Consider the following 22,435-nt stretch of genomic DNA (forward strand, 5'->3'; position numbering starts at 1 on the left):
AGTACAAATTACGGAGAGAACAAGGCCACGGACTTGGTTCCTTATCACACAAGCATATTAAGTCATTAAAAAAAAATAATGTAATAAAAGAAAATTCCCACTGAGCCGTAAGATGGATAAAAGAGGGTTGCCGTGTGTTTGTTCAAACAACACTGACAAGTGTTTTGCATTTACCTGATAACACAGTTAATAAACCTCTCTCATGTCGGTTCTCTGCGTTTCGTCTCTCGTTGTTCATATCAGAATGTGCCCTTGAAAATGTGCCCAAGAAAAATGAAAAGCTAATTATTTGTTAAGAGAGACTTTTGGGAATTAATTGTTTTTTGCTGTTTCGCTCAAAATTCAAAGGCATCGCTTGCCAAAATGCCACTGTTATAAGTGAGATATATATATATATATATATATAACTAAGGAAGAGGATGTAGAGATTGTGGTATTTGTTAAAGGAGACACAAAAGGTGCAGATCCACAGGACGTGGGCCCAAATATGAAGCTGTTGTTTAATACTGACACAAAAAAGTGTGATCGCGATATATTAAAGCTACAGTGTGTAATATTTAGAATACCTTATTCACAGAAATTGAATGTATTGTCCATAACTGTGTTCATATAATCACCTGCAGCCATTTTTTTTTTTTGTCAGCTTTGAATGAGTTAAATATAGTTGCATGAGGTGGACCCGACCTCCGTGTAAGTCGCCATGTTTGCTACGTCGTGTTGAATAAGGTTGTTGTGCAAAACGGTCCAGAATATGCGCATTCGCGTTGAATTAATCCAGCGCTGCCGGAAACCGAAAATGGAATTAGCGGTGCGCCACCATAAAGTGTCCCTGTGGGGTGCTCGGTTGTTTGAGGTTTGCAACTTTGCCACCAGATGCCGCCAGAAAATGACACACTGGGGCTTTAAGGTTCAAGCTAAGCTAGTCAGCTTTCATTTTATAAAAGTAGCTATTACGTGAGCTAGCAATTTCTTTTTGTTTAGGGGAAGTCTGTTTATTTGAACACAACCAGAAATCCATTTTCACAGGATATGGTAAGCCTATCTTAGCTTAGCATCAAGACTGCAAACAGGGAGACATCTCTTGCCTCGCCTCCATCCAAACGCAGTAAAACCCACCTAGCAGCTTGAAAGTTCACAAATTAATCCATTTCATCTTGTGTATTTGATACAGACAAAAACAGCGTGAAAGAGACTTTAAGGTTTAAGCTAAGACAATCATCTATAATACAGACATAATCTTCTCAGCCAACACTTGGAAAGAAGACAAACAAGTGCCTTTCCATCAGCACTGAGCCATTGTTAAACCTGACAAAATACTGTACATGCTGTACGCACGACCAGAGAGAATTTGGGCGTGATGACAGTGCCAGATACCAACTGCAGAACCTCATATGTCTGTACTTTTTTTCTTCCTCGTGTGTGTGTGCAGAGGAGATCATGGCAGAGCTTTCGAGTCCAGTCGCCAAGTTTTTAAAAAAGTTTTTTTTTATTGGTATTGTTGCACTGTTATTTCAATTTCAAACGATAGACAGAACAGCGGTCTTTTTTGGAACTGTGTAACATACCAGCCACAGTGCAGTCTCATATGTTTTGAATTTAGATGTAAAGCTTGATAACTAATGACATTAAATCTCCTTTAATAAATCAATGACACATAATCTGAATCAATGTTTCTCATTGCAAGGAAACGCTATGAACTCCAATGGGCTGCATGTGGCATTTTCTGCACCTGTACTGTTACAAAAGTGTTCACTGACTGGGTCCTCAGATGAGAGGCCTTGAGTGTATTATTTGCCATGATTGCCATAAAACGCAAATTAATGCTTAGAACTGACACCTTTTCGGCGACAGGTAATGAAAACCTAATCGACTTCCAAGGTTTCATGGCGAAAGCTCCCGAGTGTTCGCGCTTATGACAGAGATGGAACGACTTCAAATGTCAATTCTGAACTGCTCCTGAAGCATTGCAGTGCATTAACACCTTGCCCTTTTGAATGTATACCGTTGTGCAACTGCATTCACTACAGCTCCTTGCCCCTTTCCCCCCCCCCCTCAGCTGTCTCCACACATACCGAAGGTGAGGACAAGATCCAAGTCCTGCTGATGGTGGAGGGCGGAAGGTATGTCGGCCTTTGAAGAGAACATTGCTAATTGGCGACGTATTTGTGATGCAGCGAGTCTATGCATTATGCAGCGCTGCGAGCTTTGATTCTGCCATTGCCTTGTTAGTCCGAATGCACTTTGCCTACTGTAACCGTTCGAGGTAATTAAACCCGCGCTTCAGTTAGAGGGAAGCGTTGAGGTGGCACGCAGCACATCGCAGCCCTTAAACAAGCCGACGGTTTTAGGCTCCCGTTAGGAATACCACGACAAGACTCTGTGCTTACTCCATTAATTGCCATTCGTTTGTGTTTTTGACCAAACCTCGTGGGAAACCGTCGGTTCGTCCATGGACGCTTGTTCTATAGAGGTGTTTTTGTAATAACTTTCCAGTGCTTTTTTCCAAATATATGAATAACTTTAGGTCTTATGACATATACAACACCAAAATATCGGTGGAAATTAAATCACAAGGTTCTTCATTAATCCCCCCCCCACGTCTCTTTTTAGCAGGACGATTTACATCCATGGCTTCAACAAGACGGACTTTGAACTGTGGCACTCCGCCATCACACTGGCTGCGGGCACAGATGGCAAGGCCCTCGGCGACCAACAGCTGACCAAAAATGGAGTCCCTATTGCGGTCGACAGTTGCCTTGCGTTCGTCACCCAGTATGGTGAGTTGCATAAAAATTTATGAGGGGGGGAGAACATTTTTTGAAAAAGAAAAGTTCCGTGGCACTTTTATTTCGATTTCCCCCTCGAGGGGATGAGTCATCCTGTGCGGTGCGTTGTGATGGGAATTTCATGCTTTCTAATGTTGTCTAGCATAATGCTGGGACATTACCCTATCTCTCTCTCTTCACCACTTTTTCACAATTTTTTTCTTTTTTAGAAATGTAGTAATCTGCCACTGCCTTATTACTGCTCGGATTGCTCCGAAATATTAACCCCACAGAAAACCCTTTTTTACATAGGGCCTTAAAAATGCATCATAAATGTCAAGGGGAGGAGACGTAATGTACTTTGAATCAACTTTAATTGTACCTGCAGTTCAGATGGAAATGTGTTCATGTAACGTTGTAAAGTCCCACTACTCAACGCGTCCATAAGGTTGATTGACCCACCGCGACGTCATTGGTTTGTGAACTTCCGTTCCGAAACCTCGAGGTTGGCATTTTGACCAGCGCCGCGCTGGGGTTTTTTGGGGGATGATTGGGGGAGGGGCTGACTGAGAGCTCGTCTACTGCCCACCCACCTAATGCGCAGAAATCATGCTGTGATGAAGAAGACTTGAAACTGGCTATCGAGACCACGAACTCCTCAGGAAAATGTTTACCGACGTTATAAATCTCATAAATTATAATTCTTATAGACTTCAATAGAAACAGACTTCCTTTTTGCAACCAGTGGAGTCGCCCTCTGCTGGCGATTCCAGAGAATACAGGCTTCGGGCACTTCTGCATTGGCTTCCTTTCTCCGAACCCGGTGACTGCGTCCATTTTCATATACAATCAGTGTTACTCGCCCTATATGTGTGTTTAATCCCACAGAAATCTATTGCTTGTCATTTCCTTTCGCAGACGCGACACATTTGATGGAATGAATCATCACACAGCGACGCAGACGCCAGCGACGGCGTGGGATGAAAGGAACTTGAATCCTCCTCCATCATCTATATTGACCTCTTTTCGTTTCACTTTCCAACCAGGTTTGTGCCAGGAGGGGGTCTACCAGAGGCCCGGCGACCCCGGCCGAGCTGCCCTGCTCTTGCGGGATTTCACCCGCAACGCGCGTGACGTGAAGCTGAGGGAGAAGGAGCGCCAGCTGGAGGACGTGACCGACACCCTGAAGAGCTTCTTGTCCCAGGCGGAGGACGCGCTGCTCACCAAGGAGCTCTATCCATACTGGGTGTCGGCTCTAGGTATGTTTGCAGGAGTGACGCCAATGGGCAAACGTATGCCATCGTCAAATAAATTCACAGGACAAGTGCGGTACGGTCATGGGCTAGTAATGTCGTGCGTGCGTTATGCTTTGTAGCCTTTCAATATCCAGGGTCTTCAGACGTAGGAGAAACAATTTCATTATCACAGAGGAAAAAAGTGATACAAAAGACTCATTTGCCTTACAAAGTAAAAATGCAAAGTACAGTTGTGACCCGCGTGTGTCCCTGGCCGTGTGTCAGTTTCTAGGTGGAAATATGTAATATGACCTAATGTGAAGTGGTGGTTCTCGTTCATGCCTTCTTTTTTGTTCTTTAGATGAGAAGGACGAGAGGCAGAGAGTGAAGAAGTATTCTACCTTCATAGAGAGTTTGCCAAAGATAAACAGGTCGACCCTCGATGCTCTGCTGCAACATCTGTACAGGTACACACACACACACACACACACACACACACACACACACGTAAGCTTCACACTTTAGATTCATTCAGAGCTCGTAAGAGTGAGGCTGTCTTCACGGCCAATGTCCCCCATCAAACTTTAACGTCCTGGAGGAGACGTCCATGTTGTAAAGTTTGTGCAGAACATCAACAACGGGACGTGACGCTGTCCTGATATGACTCAACAGGCAACTCGATGAATTTGACACGTCCCTGACTGCAACATGACTAATCCTCTTATTTTGAAAACTTGGAAACTGGAATTTGTGTACACTGGCCTCGAGAGTTGCCTTTGTAGCTTGAGTAATTGTATTGTATTTATTCCCACATTTATTCCCTTCTTTTGCCTTTCATACCTGTGTTAAAACAGCAACAAAAGTGTGCCATCGTCCTCGTCTTCATTGCGTTTTGATAGAAGTTGCGGCCGATGGAAGGAATGCAGCGCCGCAGGCAAGGTCCTGCTCCCTGAGAAGACCCCTCGGTCACCTGCCGGTTGAATTTATTTTGCAGCTTCTCATCAATCAAACTGCATTCAGTCGAGTTGATCATAATTAAAAACACGCACATGGCTGACAAAATAAGTGTGTCCATTTAAAAAACAAAAAGAAATCAAAATGTACTCTCACTTGGACTTGCACTGTTAATAAAGTGGCCGACAGGTTTGTGTGTTGGAATTAGTAGTAATGAATTACAGCATGCAAGCAGAACTCTTGATGTGTTCCAACTGGTGGGGAAAAAAAACAATAATGCATGGTTTTACATTGAGTGGTAATATGCACACACACACACACACCGTTGTACAATCCACAGTGTCAGCATTCTGCATGAGCAGTCGACCCGCAGTTGCTTTTAGATCACCGCTGTTGCCTTGATGTCTCCGTCACTGATGCTCACATTGCCCCTCGCTCCCTCGGAAACCCGCAGCAGACAGCTGAGGGTTTAGCAGCATGGCGTTCACGATGCAAATTGCTTGGACAAGACTTTTACTTGGCCTTTGTCGGATTCGGACTGCGGTCGACTGCACAGTATGTGGGGTAGTTTTTTGTTTTTTTTCCCCCCTCCTAAACGTCCGTCCCTGTGTTCCAGGATTCAGCAGTGCTCCCAACTCAACCACATGCCGAGTGAAAAACTGGCCTCCGTCTTCTCCTCCTGCTTGTTCCAGACTCAGGGACAAACCCCGCAGGAAATCAGCGTGGTCCATGACCTCATCAGCAACTACATAACCCTCTTCAATGTAAGTGAGACACATGAGGTCGTACGTTAGATAATACTGCATAAACCCAAAACCAAACAGTTGATATACCTGCTACTATTAAATTCAGAGATTGTATTAAAAAAAAAACGGTCACGTAGAACAGTGATTCTCAGCCTGGAGGTCGCGAGATCATTTCTGGGGGTCTCCAAATGGTTGAACAAATGATGTATTTGACATACGATTACATGTTTTAGACTAGGTGTAAGTGTTTTTACATTAAATTGTCAGTACCAGTGATAAGATCTGCCTCAGAATGGATGTGATTGAGTGCGTTTCTGCGAGTTAAAGTCTGTTTGCACATGAGTTAGCGCTAGAAAAAGACGTATTTCATGAAATTGGTTTCATAGATAGATAGATTTGCGAGCGGCAGATTTTAAATAATAATGTTTACAATTAATGCGGGAGAAGAATGAGCACAAAATAATAATGCGACCATAATGCAACTCAACCGCGTCTTTAGTTAGGTCCGCCCTCAATTTAAAATACAGTATAATGCTTTATGCAGCTTTATTTACCACCACACTTCCTCATGGGCAGATCTAACTAGCCTGTGATCAGCCCAGTCAGTATTTCTACTTGTATACAACTGTTGGGAGGGCGTTGTGCATCAAATCTCATTTCCAATTCCTCGGATTTTTAATTCTCCATTAAGTGATTGACGGAAAAAGTGAAAACATCCAAAGCATTAAGAAATTACCACATTGCATATAGTATATAAAGCAGGCTGCAGGCATGACTTTATTTACCCTCCTTTACTCCAACCATCTGTGGAGGAGAACAGTTATTGCCAAATCTCCACAACAGGCTTGACTTTGCTGATGCGTGGACGGGCGGGGGTGTGGGATCAAGGTTTCCCCTCGGAGAGCGGCCGGGCGCACGGGATACGCAGACGCCGGAAAAACTGCTGATTCCCCGCGGGGCGCCCGGATCCCTCTTGTTCTGACGTCAATGGAGGAGCATTTTTCTCCAAATCAGCTTTGGGGCGCCATCGTTCGCATGACAAATGGCCATTAAGCCCAACCAATCACGAGCTCAATAGCAGTGAATTCACACGCCGTGGCATAAATCGAGTGAGACGTCGCGCTAATTAAAGCGCCGGTTCTGTGCTGGATGGCGTTGGCGGGGCCCATTATCAGGCCTTCACACACACACACACACACACACACACACGATGGGTTTTTTGTTTCCCCCCCCCCCCCCAAATCTCCTCTGCCGTTCGGATAACTCCAACAAAGCAAAATTGGTCTCTGAAAATGAAAAAAAAAGTTAGAATAAATAAACATTTTCCGCACAGTTTTGTGGAAGACGTTCCTCCTTTGAAATTAGTTTCAGTCAGACAGCGGAACGACCCAAATCCACAGTTTGTTCATGATACCTTCCATGCATTGTATTTAAGTGCTGAAATTCATATTATTACAGTGAATGTGCTTTTAAAAAAAAAAAGATTTTATCAAGCTGCTTCTCAAGCGTTTGCTGTGTTTTCCTGTTAACTTGATCACAAAGTTTCTCTTTGGCTGAGTTTGAATTGAAGCGCGTGTGTGCATTTGTGCATGTGTGTGTGTGTGTGTGTGCGTGCGCGTGTGTGTGTGTGTGTTTGTTTCCAACAGGTCAATGAAGACCAGGTGCAACAGATGGAGAGAGAGAATAGCTTCATCACACGCTGGAACGACAAGAAGGACACCACAGTAAGTCGACCCCGCACAACCCAAATGGAAATCACCAGTGTGTGTGTGTGTGTGTGTGTTTGGGTCTGTTTGTATTGATTTGCCTGCATGTGTCAGGGTCTCTCAAATCCGGGATTAATTTGAACAGGATTTCTCTGTTTTTCTGGCAAAACAGACGGGGAAAGGGGGCGAGGGTGTAAGGGGAAAAGCGGCGAAGGCAACGGCGGGCGCGGAATAAGGCCTTTGTTCCTGTTAACCTTTCCGGCAGGTACTTTATGCCTGGATGCCTCGGCCGAGCAAAACATTTGGTTCAGATAACGGAGGGGGGGGGGGGAATTAAATCACATGCTGCTGCTGTTGTTGAAATCTAAAGTCGATGTCGTCTTTGTGCATATTTGTTGCATGTTAACCCTGACCACGAATCAGTTCCCCCCCCCCAAACGGGACGATAAAGACGACCTTGAACCTCTGTCTCCATCGCTGCGGTTGCTCCGCCTCTTCCCGCTCTGGGAAAACCAACCGCCGCTGGTGGATGCAAACGGAATTGGCTGTACGCGTGCGCCAGTGACGGAGGGAACCTGCAGCGTGGTTGTCGCCAGGCCAGTGGGGGAGCAGTCAAGGTACAGGATGTAGGCTTTGCTGCGCAAACGGCCCGCGGGTCTGCGCTCGAGCGCCGGGACAATCTGGGCCTTTGACATTTGCAGGCGGCTTGTTTCAGAGCGCTCGGCCCCCCTGCTGCTGACACTCCCGACCTCGGCGGTTTCCTTTGCGAGGCAGAGGGGCCGTACAAGGACCCGGCGCGCCCGCAAGCGGCTAGACCCGGTGGAGTAAATAAATCGGCGATATAATGAGGTTGTAAGGCAATGTCGTGCCTTGTGAGTTGGAAGTGGCACTTCAAAATCAATACTTGCATTTACAGCCAGGGTGGGTGCAGGGAGAGTGTGACTGTGGCCGCTGTGAAAAACATTCGACGCTCACTTGTGTTGCATTCGCCTGCATCTCCAGAAAAAGTTGTCACATCCTTATTTTTTCGGTTTGTCTCTCTTTTGTGACCCGAGAAATGCCGTGTTTTGTAAAGTGTGCCGGGTCTTCCTCCCATCACATAGCGATGACGTGGAGGCAGAGAAATTGTGCTGAGAAAAACCAAGATGGCGCCACGTCTGCCCGTGACATTTTCCCAATTATAGCTTTTCTCTCCATTGGTTTGAATCACTGTAATTTTCCTGTGTAACTGTTTTGTTCAGTTCACCTGCACATTACAAGTGACTGAGAAAAAAGTCACTGTAATTTCCAGACGGCCACTTCCTGCTCACGTAGTCGTTGGTTTTCTGGAGATGGCGTAACCGCTCGCGTCGCTAATACCAGTCTTTTGAAATCGGTGCCCTATCGAAGCCAAAAATAAGTAACATTTCACTCCCTCGCCTATAACTTCTCTGGATTTTCTGGACAAACAAAAGTTATGTTTGTGATAAGAAGCGGAGAAAGTGTACTGCTCGATCACATGGAGAAGTATTTTGTTCTTTACTTGTACACTGAAGCGTTACATTACCCGGATAGACATTTATTTGTCCTTCTATTTCTGTATTTGCATTTAGTTCTTTATTTATTTCTAAATGTCTTTTTTTTTTCACACATACAACAAGAAACTAACTCTCAAGTAGCCAAGTTTGTACTGAGGGAGTATTAAAAAGTTACCACACGGCTCCAACTTCTCTACGTTTATGTTTGTTTAGCATTACATGATAACCCTGATTAATATTTATGTGTGGGGGAAAAAGCAAAGTTAACAATTTACCCTTAACCTCAAGTATTCACGCTGGGCTAAGCGTATTGTTTCCCGGTGTCTAGCAATAGTTACCGCCAACCAATGTCGCTCTCTTGGCATCTCTGCTGGGTTCATTTTTGTTTCCTTCCACTTTCTACCACAAACATTTTGAAACTGACATCCCACGTAAAGTTGACGCCTGAGGAAAGCGCCCCAGTTCCAGTCGAGGCGAAACAGGCGTCCTGCACTTTCACCTTTTTACAGGTGTTGATGTCTCCCGCCCGTTGCCTTTACTTAGACGGGCTGTGCGTTCCATTATCGCCTCCGGCTCGGAGAGAGACCCTCAGTCACTTTGACTCCTCCCAAACCTGTCTCTCACTTTTCCTCCATTTAGATTCGTGCCACACCGGAGCCAGGAAGTCAGGACGAAAAGCCCATTAATCCAGCCGCATTGTTTTTCCTCCTCAGTTCTCTCCAGCCGGGGACCTGATCTTCGAGGTGTACCTGGAAAGGAGAGAGCCAGAGAACTGCTGTTTAATCAAGGTATAGGTGTGTGTGTGTGTGTGTGTGTGTGTGTGTGTGTGTGTGTGTGTGTGTGTGTGTGTGTGTGTGTGTGTGTGTGTGTGTGTGTGTGTGTGTGTGTGTGTGTGTGTGTGTGTGTGTGTGTGTGTGTGTGTGTGTGTGTGTGTGTCCTCCAGTGGGAGGGTGAACTAAGAGGGAGGGGGAGGGGGAGATGGAGTGTGGGACAACGGCAGGTGAAGCAGGTCAAACAATGAGGGATGAGGGCGGAGCGGTTGATAGAATCGGAACGGAGACATTGGTGGTTTAACCCTGAGGGGATTATCACTACTGAAATAAATCAAAAGCAAACTAATCAAAGAAGTGTCCGATTTAATTGTGTGAGTAATCACATTTTACGAGGCGCGCGGGGCGCTGCGGGGTGGCGGGTTCCTCTCGCGCGGCGGCAGGACAGGGACGGGGGGGTCGAGGAGGAATGCTGAGCAGCGCGGCTTGACATGGACACTCCGTTCTTCCCTCGGTGGAATGAGGTAGAACATTTGCTCAGTTCAATCCTGGTCAGGTACACCTAGTAACTTGCCAAAGACGCGAGTGTTTAAACAGCGCACGGTGTACATGGCTCGGAGTGAAGAATCTGTGCAATGAATGTGGGCGCGTTTGAAAAATTGAAGGGGCTCTTCAAAGGAAGAGATGGTTGAAGGCGGCGGTATCGATTAAGAGAGCTTACGGTCTGAGCTTCCATATTCAGGATATTTCTCCTTCTTTGTATATTTGTGTTGTTGTTTGTCGAAGTTTTGCATCCATCTGCTCGTTGTTGTGTTTTGCGTCAGATGTCCCCCAGCATGCGATCCACGGAGCTCGCAGAAACTGCGCTGGGCACGAGGAACGCCGCCTTGGACGCCGCCGACGACTTCTGGACCACCTTCGAAGTCATTGAGAATGGAGAGCTAGGTACCGTGATGCAGGATCTCCCAGTTGCCTCGTTGAACTGATCCCTTTCAAAAAAACTGTCCTTAAAAACAGAACATGATTCAAAGTCACGTCCAATCTGTTTACTCACCACTCACAAATGACCAAAGATCTGTTTTAGATAGAATTGCCAGTTGGCCCGTGGACCAGTGGTTCTCCCAAAAGGAGGTGGTCAACCTCCCAAGTGCTCACAAGTTAATTCTTAGAGGTGATTAAGACAAATAGAAGGGGAAATACACTTTTCTAGCACCAATTTTTTTTTCCTGACGTTTCTCTAATCTTTGCTTTTTCATTGCCAAATACTTAGAGTTGTATGTCTCTCATCCCGCTAAAATCAGAGAGGGGAACATCACTCTTTGCTTATCCTGCTAACTCCACTTCAAACCCTGGGATCCTTTAAAGCTACTTCACTTCAAGGGTTCACGGTTCAGTTTTGAAAAACGGCTATAAACCACTGTGTCTCTCTGCTGGCTTTGGTGGCCATTGCCGACTTTTTTTCTCTCCAAAGAATGTGTTCATTTGAAACTAATTTTCATTTGAAACCAGCAATGGAAAGTAACTCTAACGTCACGGTGACACACACAGCCGTGTCCTTTTGTTTCTCATAATAACTGCATTATCAACACAGTTGCCACTTCTTATAATCAAGTAGAAGACATTTAAACAATTTATTTTTTATTGTTAATCAAGTGGAAGAGCATCTTTCGGGGAAGTTTAGCACATATTTTTAGTCCCTGAATCTTTAATTGAAGCTTTAGACTCACAAAAACCTAATAAATGTGATTGAGTTTCACTCATATACCCTGAGCTTTCTGAAAATTATTTCCTTTGCCATTGTACTCTGTAGTTTTGTCATAATATCATTGTGTTAATTCATATTTATTAGACACGCTTATTATTAGACACCCGTTGCATGGTTACAACTGAATAAAGCCGTTTTCTTTAGAGCCGTTTAAGGGATTACAGATTAAGAAACAATTCATATATTAAATCAATAGGCTTCAATTTCAAACTTTCATCCAATCTGTCGAATTTCTGCGCCCAGTCGCCATTTAAATGGGTAATCGCATTAGATCCTGAACGATATATCAGTTGGCGGATTTTGTCAGCCAATATTGGTCAGTCACAGGATACATTTTTTTCCTCCATAAAGTCGGTATTGGCATTTGCCCCAAACAATCCAGTGTTGGTCGGTCTCTAATTCTCATGCAGCTACATACAAGGAGCCCACTTCCTCGACCTTTGCGACTCGACGATTGCGCCATCTCTCTAATGGACCAGTCATCGCCAACACGGAAGGCACGCTGAGAAATTAGCCAAGCGCCGTCGGTTTGATGATATGCAACTTTAATAAACCATCTTCGCCATCACATGTCATGAATTGCCTTAATCTGCCGCGCGTGGCCGACCCACCTCATCCTGCATTGATATGCACTCCTGGCACGCCCGCATTTGATCATGCCGCAGGAAGCGGCGAGCGTGGCCGAGTCAAAGTTGAGCTTTGTCGCGAAGTCGCATTGCCCGCTGTCCCCCGTGCACGTTTCGTCAGTTCACCGAGAGTTTACACCCCGCTCTCGTGTTTGTGTTTTTCCCCTCGCAAAGTTGCAGAGGGCACGCCGTCCTCTTCCGGAACCGAGGTGCGTCGAATACTGAATACGCTCGCTGTCGGTTCAGCATATCTTTCCGTTCAAAGACATTGCGTCCGTGCGAGAGTAAACAGTCGAGCTATTTTGAAGGCGGGTAGCGTGACAGGTTTTGCTCGTGAAGCCATAAAGAAGGGAGGGGAAGGTACGTCAATTAGCCGTTTTGGGGGCCAGCTGCAGATAAACACTGTTATCGAGGAGAATAGGCAGAAAGGGGGAGCCAATATTTGTTGGGAAATGAGGAACTAATTCCATGGCCGAGGTCTGCAGAGATTCCAGAGGGAAGATAAGCCCTCTGTTATGAATAAGTGATGCTATTGTGGCTCTTTTTACCTCCTTTGGTTATGAAAAACGGAGAGGGTATAGATGGAGGCGTCAGAGCAGGGGTGGTGGAAGTACACAAATTATCCGCTTTCTTCTTCTTCTTTTTTTTGCGCTGATAGCATGTACCCTGTTCTCCAATTAGGCAGAGATAATGGGTGTATTTTGCTCGTGAGTGTGTTTTAATAATCAGGTCCTGATGTGCCGGAGATAAATTAAACTGCTTTGCGACGGAAAACGGGGCGAACAGCAACATCATTTTTATTATTTGGGTTACCAGAATTGGTCATGGGTTTTATGATGAGAGGTTGTGATTTTGTTTAATGCATTCATAATTCATGTATAGCCAGAGGGCCGAGGGGTCTCGGTTGTCGATGGTTGACTGGAGCGTTTCTGTTGGACCACTGCCAGTGTCCTCACAGGTTTACTTGTCAACCCCTTGTATTCTTTTTTTCAACAGAGCGGCCGTTGCACCACAGTGAGAAGATCCTTGAGCAGGTGTTGGAGTGGAGTACCTTGGACTCCCCGAGTTCTGCGTTTCTTGTTATAAAGAAGTTTGCGGCGGCTAAGAAAGTGGCTGGTGGGAAAGGTATGCAAGTGTGCTATCGCTGGTAATAAGCCATCAGAAATGTGGCCTTTTGATGGTTGTATGCATTTTTGCATGAGCACTAGTCACATGCCATTGTTCATTGTGGGACTGCAACTGTTTGCCTGTACCCCAAAGGGTTAGGGTTCTGTCAAGTGGCGTATTGAACAAATTAGATCATTCATATTACTATATTACTGTAAGATTGACAGTGCATTAACGCGTTGTAGCAAGAGACCTGTGAAGTTCGAATAGTATGCCAAAAATAATCAATAAAAGGTCAAAGTAATAGCATAAAAGCATGAAAAATCTGAATCCCCAAATGTAATGTTTAATCAATTATCAAAATTGGTGTTGATGGAAGCGTCAGCTAAACAGACTTAATTGTTTCAACACCAGTTTATAGTCTAGTGCTTTGGCTCTGGATACAAAGTATTCCCCCCTCCCCTTTTTTTTATCACATTTCACCGTGTTCTACAGAAGACGAAAAGAAGTTCATAAAAGGCGACTATCTGAAGGTCAACGACGGGTCCTCCAAACTGCTGTCGGGGCACAAATTCCAGGACAAATACGTTGTACTGTGTGCAGAGAAGCTGCTGCTCTACAGAGATATCAAAGTAAGCATACTTTTATTTTTTCCGGGGCCGAATCCACCGCGAACACTTGGGCCGCCGTGGGTTTTTTTTTTTCTTTCTTCTTTTTTTTCGCATTTGTGTTAAAAAAAAAAAAACGGGAGCGCACATGACCGCCACCGCAAAGATTGACCTCCGCCCAAACTCTCTCTGCTCCTTATCCCTGGCGACGTGTCCGTCCAAATCTGCGGATGAAGGGGGAACATACGAAACGCAGCCGCGGCAGTGGTCTTCCCGCTCTCTTTTGAAAAGAGGGAACACAGTGTGTCCCCCGGAGCCTTTTTCTTCCTCAACACATTCCTGCAGTTGAAACAAGGGATTTGTAAAGGACTGTGAGAGGAAGTGTTAATAATTGATGGAGCTGCAGTAATTCTGTCTGTAAGTGGGGAGGGGGAGTGTTGTGGGGGGGGACGGCTTTTTTAAAGCTTTTTAAATATCAGGTTGCACAAGAATGTGCCTAATTACTGTGTGAATGCAAAAGGAGATTAGAAGTGTAACTGAAATTTAATTGATGTCCTTTGGCCTCCGCAATTATTTCCAGGTTTATACTTGGTGCAAATTATGTCGGAAGGAACGGGGAAACGGGTGGTGGGTTGCGATGTGTAGGTGTCGGAGGCGAGCCATAACTTTGATTTAGTTTGCTTTCTTCTTTTCCCACTCTGTCCCTCGTCGCGCGCGGGCGCGCGGAGAACGAGGTTTCGCCGCTAACGATTCAAATTGATTGTCGTGTTATGATGCTGCGAAATGGCGCAGAGCATTCGCCGGCGTTTTGTTTCATCGCGGCTTGTTTGGTTTGGTGGAGTGTGATGCGTTTCTCACCGGGTTTCATTCCTTGATTTATTCATCAAAAATATTCAATAGTTGTTGATTTTTTTTCTTTTTTTTTCTTTTTTACAGAGCACTAAAGCAGAGAAAGCGATCCTACTCAAGTCTGTGAAATGTTACCTAGGCCTGAGGAAAAAGCTGAAACCCCCAACCAGGTAAACTGTGCTCACATGAATAATACATCTCTTTCATCTTTTTTTCCCCTCCCTTCATAGATGTGAATGTATGTAAATGAAAGAAAATCTCTGCAGTAGATTTAATGAATTTACCCAAATTAACCGATTTAAGCCACATTGCCACCAATGCTGTACAGCTACATTCGACTCAGTTTGAATGTACAGCGGAGCATTAATATTTGATACTGGGCTGTTTAGCGTGGGAATGGAAACAATATACTGTATATGACGGAGTTGGAAACTTCACCTATGCACTCGTCACTCTGAGAGGTAAAGGTAGTATAGAAGATGCTCTCAGCTCAACAGCAAGGTCAGCGACTGAATGAAAAAGGTTTAAAATGTCTTTATGTTGAAATCTGGAGTAAAATGTGTATTTGGAAAGAGTTCATTGATTATATATTTATCACCTAGTTATATTATCACCTTGGCAGCAAAACAAACTCCTTGGACCTGTAAGTGGACCTTGCGTGAAGGTTTTTATATGTTAAACTATTGCTCCCTAAGATCTGTATTGAATTATCACATACTTTCATGTAATGTAAAGATGTGATAAAATACACTTTGGTGTCACCATCACCGCAGATTTCACACCAAGGGCCCGTATTATGAAGCGCGTTCAACATATCCAGGATGCCTTTTCCATCCTCTAGCGTCACTGAGCCAAACGTCGGCTATAATAGTTATTATGTATTTATTAGGCTTTGCCTGTATGACCCTGGGAGTGGACACAGAGAGATGATCTACTCCGCTGGTCAATCCACTGATCCACAAAAAATCTCTATTCCTCTTTATTATTTGTCACTTAAGTGTGTTAACTCTTTTGTCGCTGTCGGAATGGGGACTCTGGTGTTTCCAGCGATCTGATTGGTCAGTAGTTGGGGCACGGGCCTCCGCTTCTAGTCGATTTAAGAAAGCCGACACAACTGTCTCTGCCACAGCTGCCACTCAACACTTATGGGCCAGTTTTAGTGGCCATTTGTTAAGATGTCCACTCCATCCCTGCATATTTTTGCTGTGCAGTAAATATTGCATTAAGACAAACGAATGCTTTTGTAATTTTTCCATTGCAACGCTTTGGTGCTGCATCATAATAACGCACATACTGACTAATTGCACCCAAACACTTTCATCCCCTATATTTCATAAAGATGAAACTAGTGATTATTTATTATTTCCGCTGTCTTTTCGAGTCCATATTTTCCTAATCGTGTGCACATGTGCAACAGTTTGTGTCAAAGCTATTAGTCCCCAAAGATATATTGCCCCTTCTCTTCCCTCAATGGTCTGCCACACCAGGGGATAACCCGAGCCACTCCTGACCCCAACGTATTTTTTCACTGTAATGAAACTATTAGGTGCCATCCCATTTTAACAAATATAAATTATCAAACTCCCCTTCTGTGGGTGGAAAATGTTGCCCGCCACTGTTTTATTTTTAATGATCTTCTATTATCGTAATTTATGACGCGCGCCGACCCTGCAGGAGTTCTTGTTGGTCAAACAAAGAGGAAATGTCTGGAGCAGCCAAACCCTATATTTCACAGTACCCAATTACAATTCCTCATAATTTCCCCGCATGTCGGGAATTTCAAGTGCGGGGAAGCGTGAAAAACGAGTCCGGCGAGCGGCGGCCTGCATTACCCGGTCCTTCAGGGGAAGAAAAAAGTGGAATAAGAGAGAACAAGTGGGGGGGGGGTTGTGAAGCGCGAGAGGGAAAGCGGGACAGCGCGGTATCACAGATATACTGTTGAGTGGGCTGCGGGAGAAGTCATACGGCGAATAAAGAAATAGAGGCCGAGTGCCGAGGAGAACGGAGACATCGCGGTGAGAGGGTGAGGAGAGGCAGCGGCTCCGGCAGCTCATTAGGCCGAGCTCCATCTGTGAGCGGCCTACTGCGGGGTCGGATCGGCCGCCTTAACTCACAGGAGCGGCGCCTCAGGCCGCGGGCTCTCCGTCTCGGCCCCCCCCCCCACCCCCCCTTCTTTCGCTTTGTTCTTCCCCCACTTCCCTGCTCCCGCGCCGCCACGGCGAGCGAAAGGTTTCAGGGGGAAGGTGTATTCTCCAGGTTAATTCATTCAGACACACACACACACACACACACACACATGCATACATGTACACTTTTTCACGCATACACACGTCTTGAGAGTGTGGGAAGAGGGTCATTTAATTTATCTATAAATAACCATGTTCTTTCAATGTGTTATACGCTTTTTTTTTAATGAGAAGGTTTTCGACTCTTTGACATTATTACGAATGTATATTTTTTTCAAATGGTTGAGGACGGTCGAGGTGGATACTTAGACATTTAAATGTCCGGAGCTCAAAAAACATCTTTATGGCCTCCAAAAGAAATTGCTGCGACGTTGTAAGCATGAGTTTGCAGAAGCAAATAAAAATAAAAAAAAAGAAAAAAGGTTTAAAATCTGAATCCATGTTCTTCTTGTTTCAACAGCTGGGGCTTCACAGTCTACTCTGACAAACAGCAATGGTGAGTGTCATGCAGAAGTTCTGCAGTTCAGTCATTTGAACTGCATTTTTTTTGCACTTTCCACTTCAAATATCTCTGAAACGGAAGAGGTTTAAAAGTCGGAGTTAAAGCACTTAGGTGATCTAAGTGGGTTATTAATGGGACACTTCGCTGCAATAGTATAACTGATGGTCACATGCAAGGCTCAGTCTGGTTGATAGATAGTGAGTGAAATAATATGCAATTGATTTGCGACTGGCTGTTCATTCTCAATTTGTCGCTGCCCCCTAAACATTGCGTGTCGCACTTAAAGATCTTCCTTCCAAGTTGGCAACATCCAATTCCTTTGCCAAAGTGAGCTACAGTAGCTACTCCCATTCCATATTAACTATCAATTATTAAAGTTTATTTTAAAAGGCATTTAAATAAGATGTAAGTGAGAGACATTTCTTGCTTGGCTTTATTTCTTTTCCATACTAGCATTTTTTTTTTTTTTCCATGCTTATAGTCATCATTTCACTACTGTGAGCCAAGTAGTCCATCTCATTAATTTGGTGGATTTCCACGTGCGTTTGGTTCCGATTGGCAAACATGCTAAGCTGAGATAATGACAAGGGGTAAATGTTGCACCTGTTAAACATCTGCATGTCAGCCATGTAATACTGGTATTAATCTTAATCTGTGTGTCATTTAGATTCACAGAAGAGCAGACGAAAGGAAGCGAAAGTAAAATATAATTGCTTAGTTATTGCTTAACAAATGCCCAAATCCTTTGGTATATGCTAAGAAAAAATGGGTGTATATTTTCCGTTTTAGTCTGTCGTATGGACCGAGTTCAAGGTGCTTTTATAATATCATACGTTAAGTACAGTACTGTGCATGACTCCATTAGAGCTCAAACTCAAACGGAATACTGTCTAAAACCTGAAAAGGGGACAGGTGTTATTGCAACCATCATCCTAGATTATTACCTTCGACACTATTCACTGCTTGCAGGGGGGATTTTTACCCATGCGGGTTCGAGTGATTATTCATAATGGCCTCCTGCCCACCCACCGTCATGTCTGCTTAGAGTCGCCGATGAACTGGATGTAATAAGGTGGAAATCAGCGACCGACGTGCGTGAGCTTTCCCTCCTCAGGCACTTGTGCTGCGAGACGAGGGAGGCGCAGGTCAGCTGGGTGACGGACATAATCCGGATGAAGGTAAGACGGCGTGCAGCGGAGATGTCGGCGTCATTTAATGGGTTTCGAACCTCAAGCACCCAGTGACTTTGGGAGTGCGGGGAAACCGAGCGTCTCCTTCCGATAACCCTTTTTTCTGTTGCGTTGCAAACCGAAAAATATCTGTGGATTTCGCAAACACGTTGCAGAAAACAGCCCTATCTCCTTATTTGTGTGTGTGGAGGGGGGGTGAATACGCTTGATTACAGTCGGAATGAATCATCTTTCTTACAATCCATATCTCGCAGAACAGGAGATATGATGAATCGCATTTTCCCCCAATCATCCATTTTTTCCCTCCCACTGTGCTGTTAGGCAGATGAAATGCAGAAAAACCGGAGAAGAGCCGTAAAGTTTTCGAGGTCACTCGGCAATAACATAAATCACTTTATGTGGAAAAGCTGTGAGAATAAGGTCAGGGTGGCTGGAACAATCACGTTGTGGTACTTAGCCCCCAGACACAGCCCAGTGTTGTCCCTGTCAGTCGCTGACACAGCACATATGACATAAATAATGCAAGACAAAGCAAACACGGGGGGGGGGGGGGGGCAGCGACGGATGTGTCATATTTTCGTATTATTTTCCAATCTCACATTGGTTTTGCTGCCGTCTTTCAGCGAAAGAAGCGACTTGTTCCCTTCGTTAGACTGAAGGCGCGCGTCTGTTTTCCCGCTCGTTGCCCGAGCCGACGACTGTGCGGTGCACGTCGCGCTCGTCCCATCTCGGAGTAAACGATCAGACAAAGACTTCCCCAGCGCTCAGCACATTTCACGAGCGCTGGCCCGCTGCTCGGCTTGCTTCCTGGCGACCCGTCCGCGGCGCAGCGTTGTTTATCACAGGTGCTTACTGTAAAAGCCTTTTAGCGCCCGCGGGTTTGGGTTGGCAAGTAAAAAAGGCCAGCGTTGTCAGGGAGAGATTGATCTAAAGGGGAAGCCAATTTTGGTCTGTTTCTTTTTTCCAACGTGTTTCAAGGTGTTTATTTCTGCGGGCTCGGTGACTTTTCTCTGCTCTTTGGAGAAGCCCTTAGCTCTGCGCCGACTAAATCTATAGCAGACTGCAGCCGGCTAATAACATTAGGATTCCCCCCCCCCCCCCCCCAAATCCGCTAAATATCAGGATTGTCAGCTTCCCACACAGGGGATTGAGGAAGGACACGGGGGCTTGCGGGAAGGGCAGAGAGAAAGTGGAGATGAGAAAGTAGACGGAGAGCACTTCAGTGCTCCTGACTTCCTCTCTCTTACCTGTTAGCGGGCCTCCCTGCTCCGACAGTTTCCATAGCAACTGGCGACGGAGGGGCCTCATTTTGAAACGGGAGTGGAAATGGGTGTTGGCGGCGGTCGAGTGTTGGAGGGTGCAAAGGTCCAAGGACAGGTCGTGGCAGTGATGGAACGAGGACTTGTTAAGAAGAGACAGTTCTATACGTCTGGGGGGGGGGGGGGGGGGGGGGGGGGGGGGGGGGGGGGGGGGTCACAGGGATATGAAGGGAAACACTGTTAAAGAGAAAGTTTAGCCAGCGATCACAACTCCGCCAGATCGCTGCAATGGATTAGAACATGAGTTACCCTGTGACTTTCCCTCACATAAATATGCTTTTGTTAGTTAATGGATACACATCCTGTGCTCCACCATTTCTCCTTCACTTTAAAGTCAGCGTTATAATTATTTGTCAAGGACGATGAAGGAACCCTTAAAAAATGGAAGAAGGCTCGAAAAAGAATCTAACCTCTGGTTCGGCTCTACATACTTTGCTAACTTAAAGAGAACATTGAGGCAGATAGGTTCATTGGTATCATTTGGCTATTGATTTTAATACATACTGTTGGCTGTGTGTCTTCAGTTCGGTTCTGACCTGTGTTCAAAGACCGTTAGCTCAAAAGAAGCCGCAGATCACAAATCCTCCAGGGGCGGAGCTGTGACGGAAGGACGCAAGGTTCCACCACAGAAAAATAATAGCAAACAGGTGAGGAAATAATGTATGGCTTTACATTTTTATTCTTATTTGCTAATGTGGCTGGGCTGACGTGGGATTTATTCATGATTATTAATGCAATACGCTCAGGAAGCTTTCTTTTATCCTACGTGGGAGGTTTCCACGTTTGGCCTCATGGTGATTAAATAGCAATGCAATTAAATAGCTCATAATGCAGAGATCCATAATAATTTAGACTTGATTACTTGTTACTGACAAAAAAAATGTGATAAAATCCGCTCCCGTGCTTTGTACTTGACTCAAAATTCCGTCTATTCCAATTCAGCTGACCGACAGGAGGATTTCGTTTGTCAACCAGGCGACCACCGAGGATAAGAGCACCGCAGCTAACTGCCCAAAGCTCAACAACCTGCTCAAGGCCCCAGGCGTCCCACACGTCAGACCCCCTGTGGATGTCGGCCGACCTCCGCGGCTCCCTTCCCCGTCCAGACACGCTCAGCCCATGGCTTCGCCGGTCGCCGCCAGGGGCGGCTTGAAGAGCGCCAGTAAGAGGCCCGTTCTGGGCGGGGAGGTCATGATGCCCGCCAATCTGCTGAATGAGCTGAGCTCGGTGCTGAGCAAGACTGGCCGCAGTGACAAGAGCAATGAGTTGACAGGGAGGGAAAAGTAAGAGCGGCGGAAGGTCGGGCGCTTTCTGACAGTCAGTTTGTAGTGCAAGACAAACATTGCAGGGCTGAGCAGAGCGAGGGAAGTGTCGAGACTGACAAAGGGAGAGACCGCACAATGCAGATGGGTCCAGGTAAGTTGGGAGGAAGGGGTCATAGCCTGGAGACTGCTTTTGAACTCGGATGTATAAAGCAAAGCACATGCACAAGGGAATGCAAGAAAACATATACAAATTTTAAAAAAAAAGCAGGTGCAGGAGTCTTAGGAGGGTCATGCAGACCTCAGCTGGGCAATGGCTCTGAAAATATGTCCAACTGTCAAACCTCCGAAGTTTCCACTAATTGCCCACTGCTTGCTTCATGCATGTCCGTTTACAGTTCGTCTGAAAAGGCCGTTCCGTCTGCCTCTAAACAAAGTATTCTTGAGTTTAATAATTGGACTTGTTTTGTCCTACTAGCACTTATACTGCAAAGTTTGTTTTTATCGAGTTGCACAAGTTAGATATCATTCTGTGGTGTTTCTGATTATTATTAGCTAATGAAAAAAGAGAGGAGCAAATTTGGGGCCCGCTAGCCGTTAACGGTGGTTCATTTCATGAACATAAAAATAGCCACATAAAATGTCATGCTGTGTGTAATTATTTATTTGTGACCATTTCTTATTTTTGTAGCAGTTACCATTTCAACCTTTAACTGTATAGCTACTAGCCGTGGGTTTTTTTTTTAAACATATTAAATATCAAAAGTGACACTGAGTATACAAAGACCAAAAATATGAATAAATGAACAATCAGTTTTTTCTGCCACAGGTAGAAGATATTCGCCCACTATGTTTTTTGTCCGCCACCTCATACCCGCATGTCGATTGTGATGTCTTACAAACTGTATGAAAGGGCATGTGATATTTCATAAAATTTGTCATTAAGATTCTATGAATACCTGCCCAGAGAAACACCATCAAATATCCAGCTAACGGAGGTCCAGCTTAATACAATGGAACAGAAACATGGTTTGAGTTGAGGTTGCGTCAGGTTTGGTTCAGGTGTTCAATCGTCATCATCTCCCACATTATTTTTAACTTTCATAATAAAGGAATGTTTGTGCTCTGTTATTACTTCTAGACTTTCACCCGGAAATCAGGCGCTGGTCTCGAACTGGTGCCTCTCGTTCGCAGGTGCAAATCAAAATCTCTGCCAAACGCTCTGAAGACGTGCTAAAAATTACCTTTCCTGTGCTTTCACGGGAAATGCAGATGGTGAGAACAATGGAGATGTTAGAGGTGTCGGTGTGCGAGTGAGTAACAGAAAG

At 45.1% G+C, this 22,435-nt stretch overlaps 1 protein-coding gene across 4 annotated transcripts in view; it reads left to right on the plus strand.

The window, feature by feature from the left end:
- arap2 (ArfGAP with RhoGAP domain, ankyrin repeat and PH domain 2) overlaps positions 1-21,942 on the plus strand; it is a 93,642-nt gene extending 71,700 nt beyond the window's left edge. For 3 of the 4 annotated variants that reach the window (XM_035603657.2, XM_035603675.2, XM_035603666.2), the window contains 15 exons: positions 2,057-2,120; positions 2,611-2,777; positions 3,812-4,024; positions 4,362-4,467; positions 5,571-5,718; positions 7,347-7,424; positions 9,637-9,711; positions 10,518-10,638; positions 13,081-13,209; positions 13,687-13,823; positions 14,736-14,818; positions 17,295-17,330; positions 18,451-18,514; positions 20,370-20,492; positions 20,788-21,942. In XM_035603657.2, the coding sequence (XP_035459550.2) occupies positions 2,057-2,120; positions 2,611-2,777; positions 3,812-4,024; positions 4,362-4,467; positions 5,571-5,718; positions 7,347-7,424; positions 9,637-9,711; positions 10,518-10,638; positions 13,081-13,209; positions 13,687-13,823; positions 14,736-14,818; positions 17,295-17,330; positions 18,451-18,514; positions 20,370-20,492; positions 20,788-21,132 (1,889 nt within the window). In that variant the 3' untranslated portion in view covers positions 21,133-21,942. The remainder of the gene's footprint in view (positions 1-2,056; positions 2,121-2,610; positions 2,778-3,811; positions 4,025-4,361; positions 4,468-5,570; positions 5,719-7,346; positions 7,425-9,636; positions 9,712-10,517; positions 10,639-13,080; positions 13,210-13,686; positions 13,824-14,735; positions 14,819-17,294; positions 17,331-18,450; positions 18,515-20,369; positions 20,493-20,787) is intronic. The other variant, XM_035603685.2, reaches the window with a different exon arrangement.
- Positions 21,943-22,435: the final 493 nt, after the last annotated feature.

The sequence above is a fragment of the Scophthalmus maximus genome, chromosome 12 (assembly GCF_022379125.1).
Source record: "Scophthalmus maximus strain ysfricsl-2021 chromosome 12, ASM2237912v1, whole genome shotgun sequence".
Classification (NCBI taxonomy): domain Eukaryota; kingdom Metazoa; phylum Chordata; class Actinopteri; order Pleuronectiformes; family Scophthalmidae; genus Scophthalmus; species Scophthalmus maximus.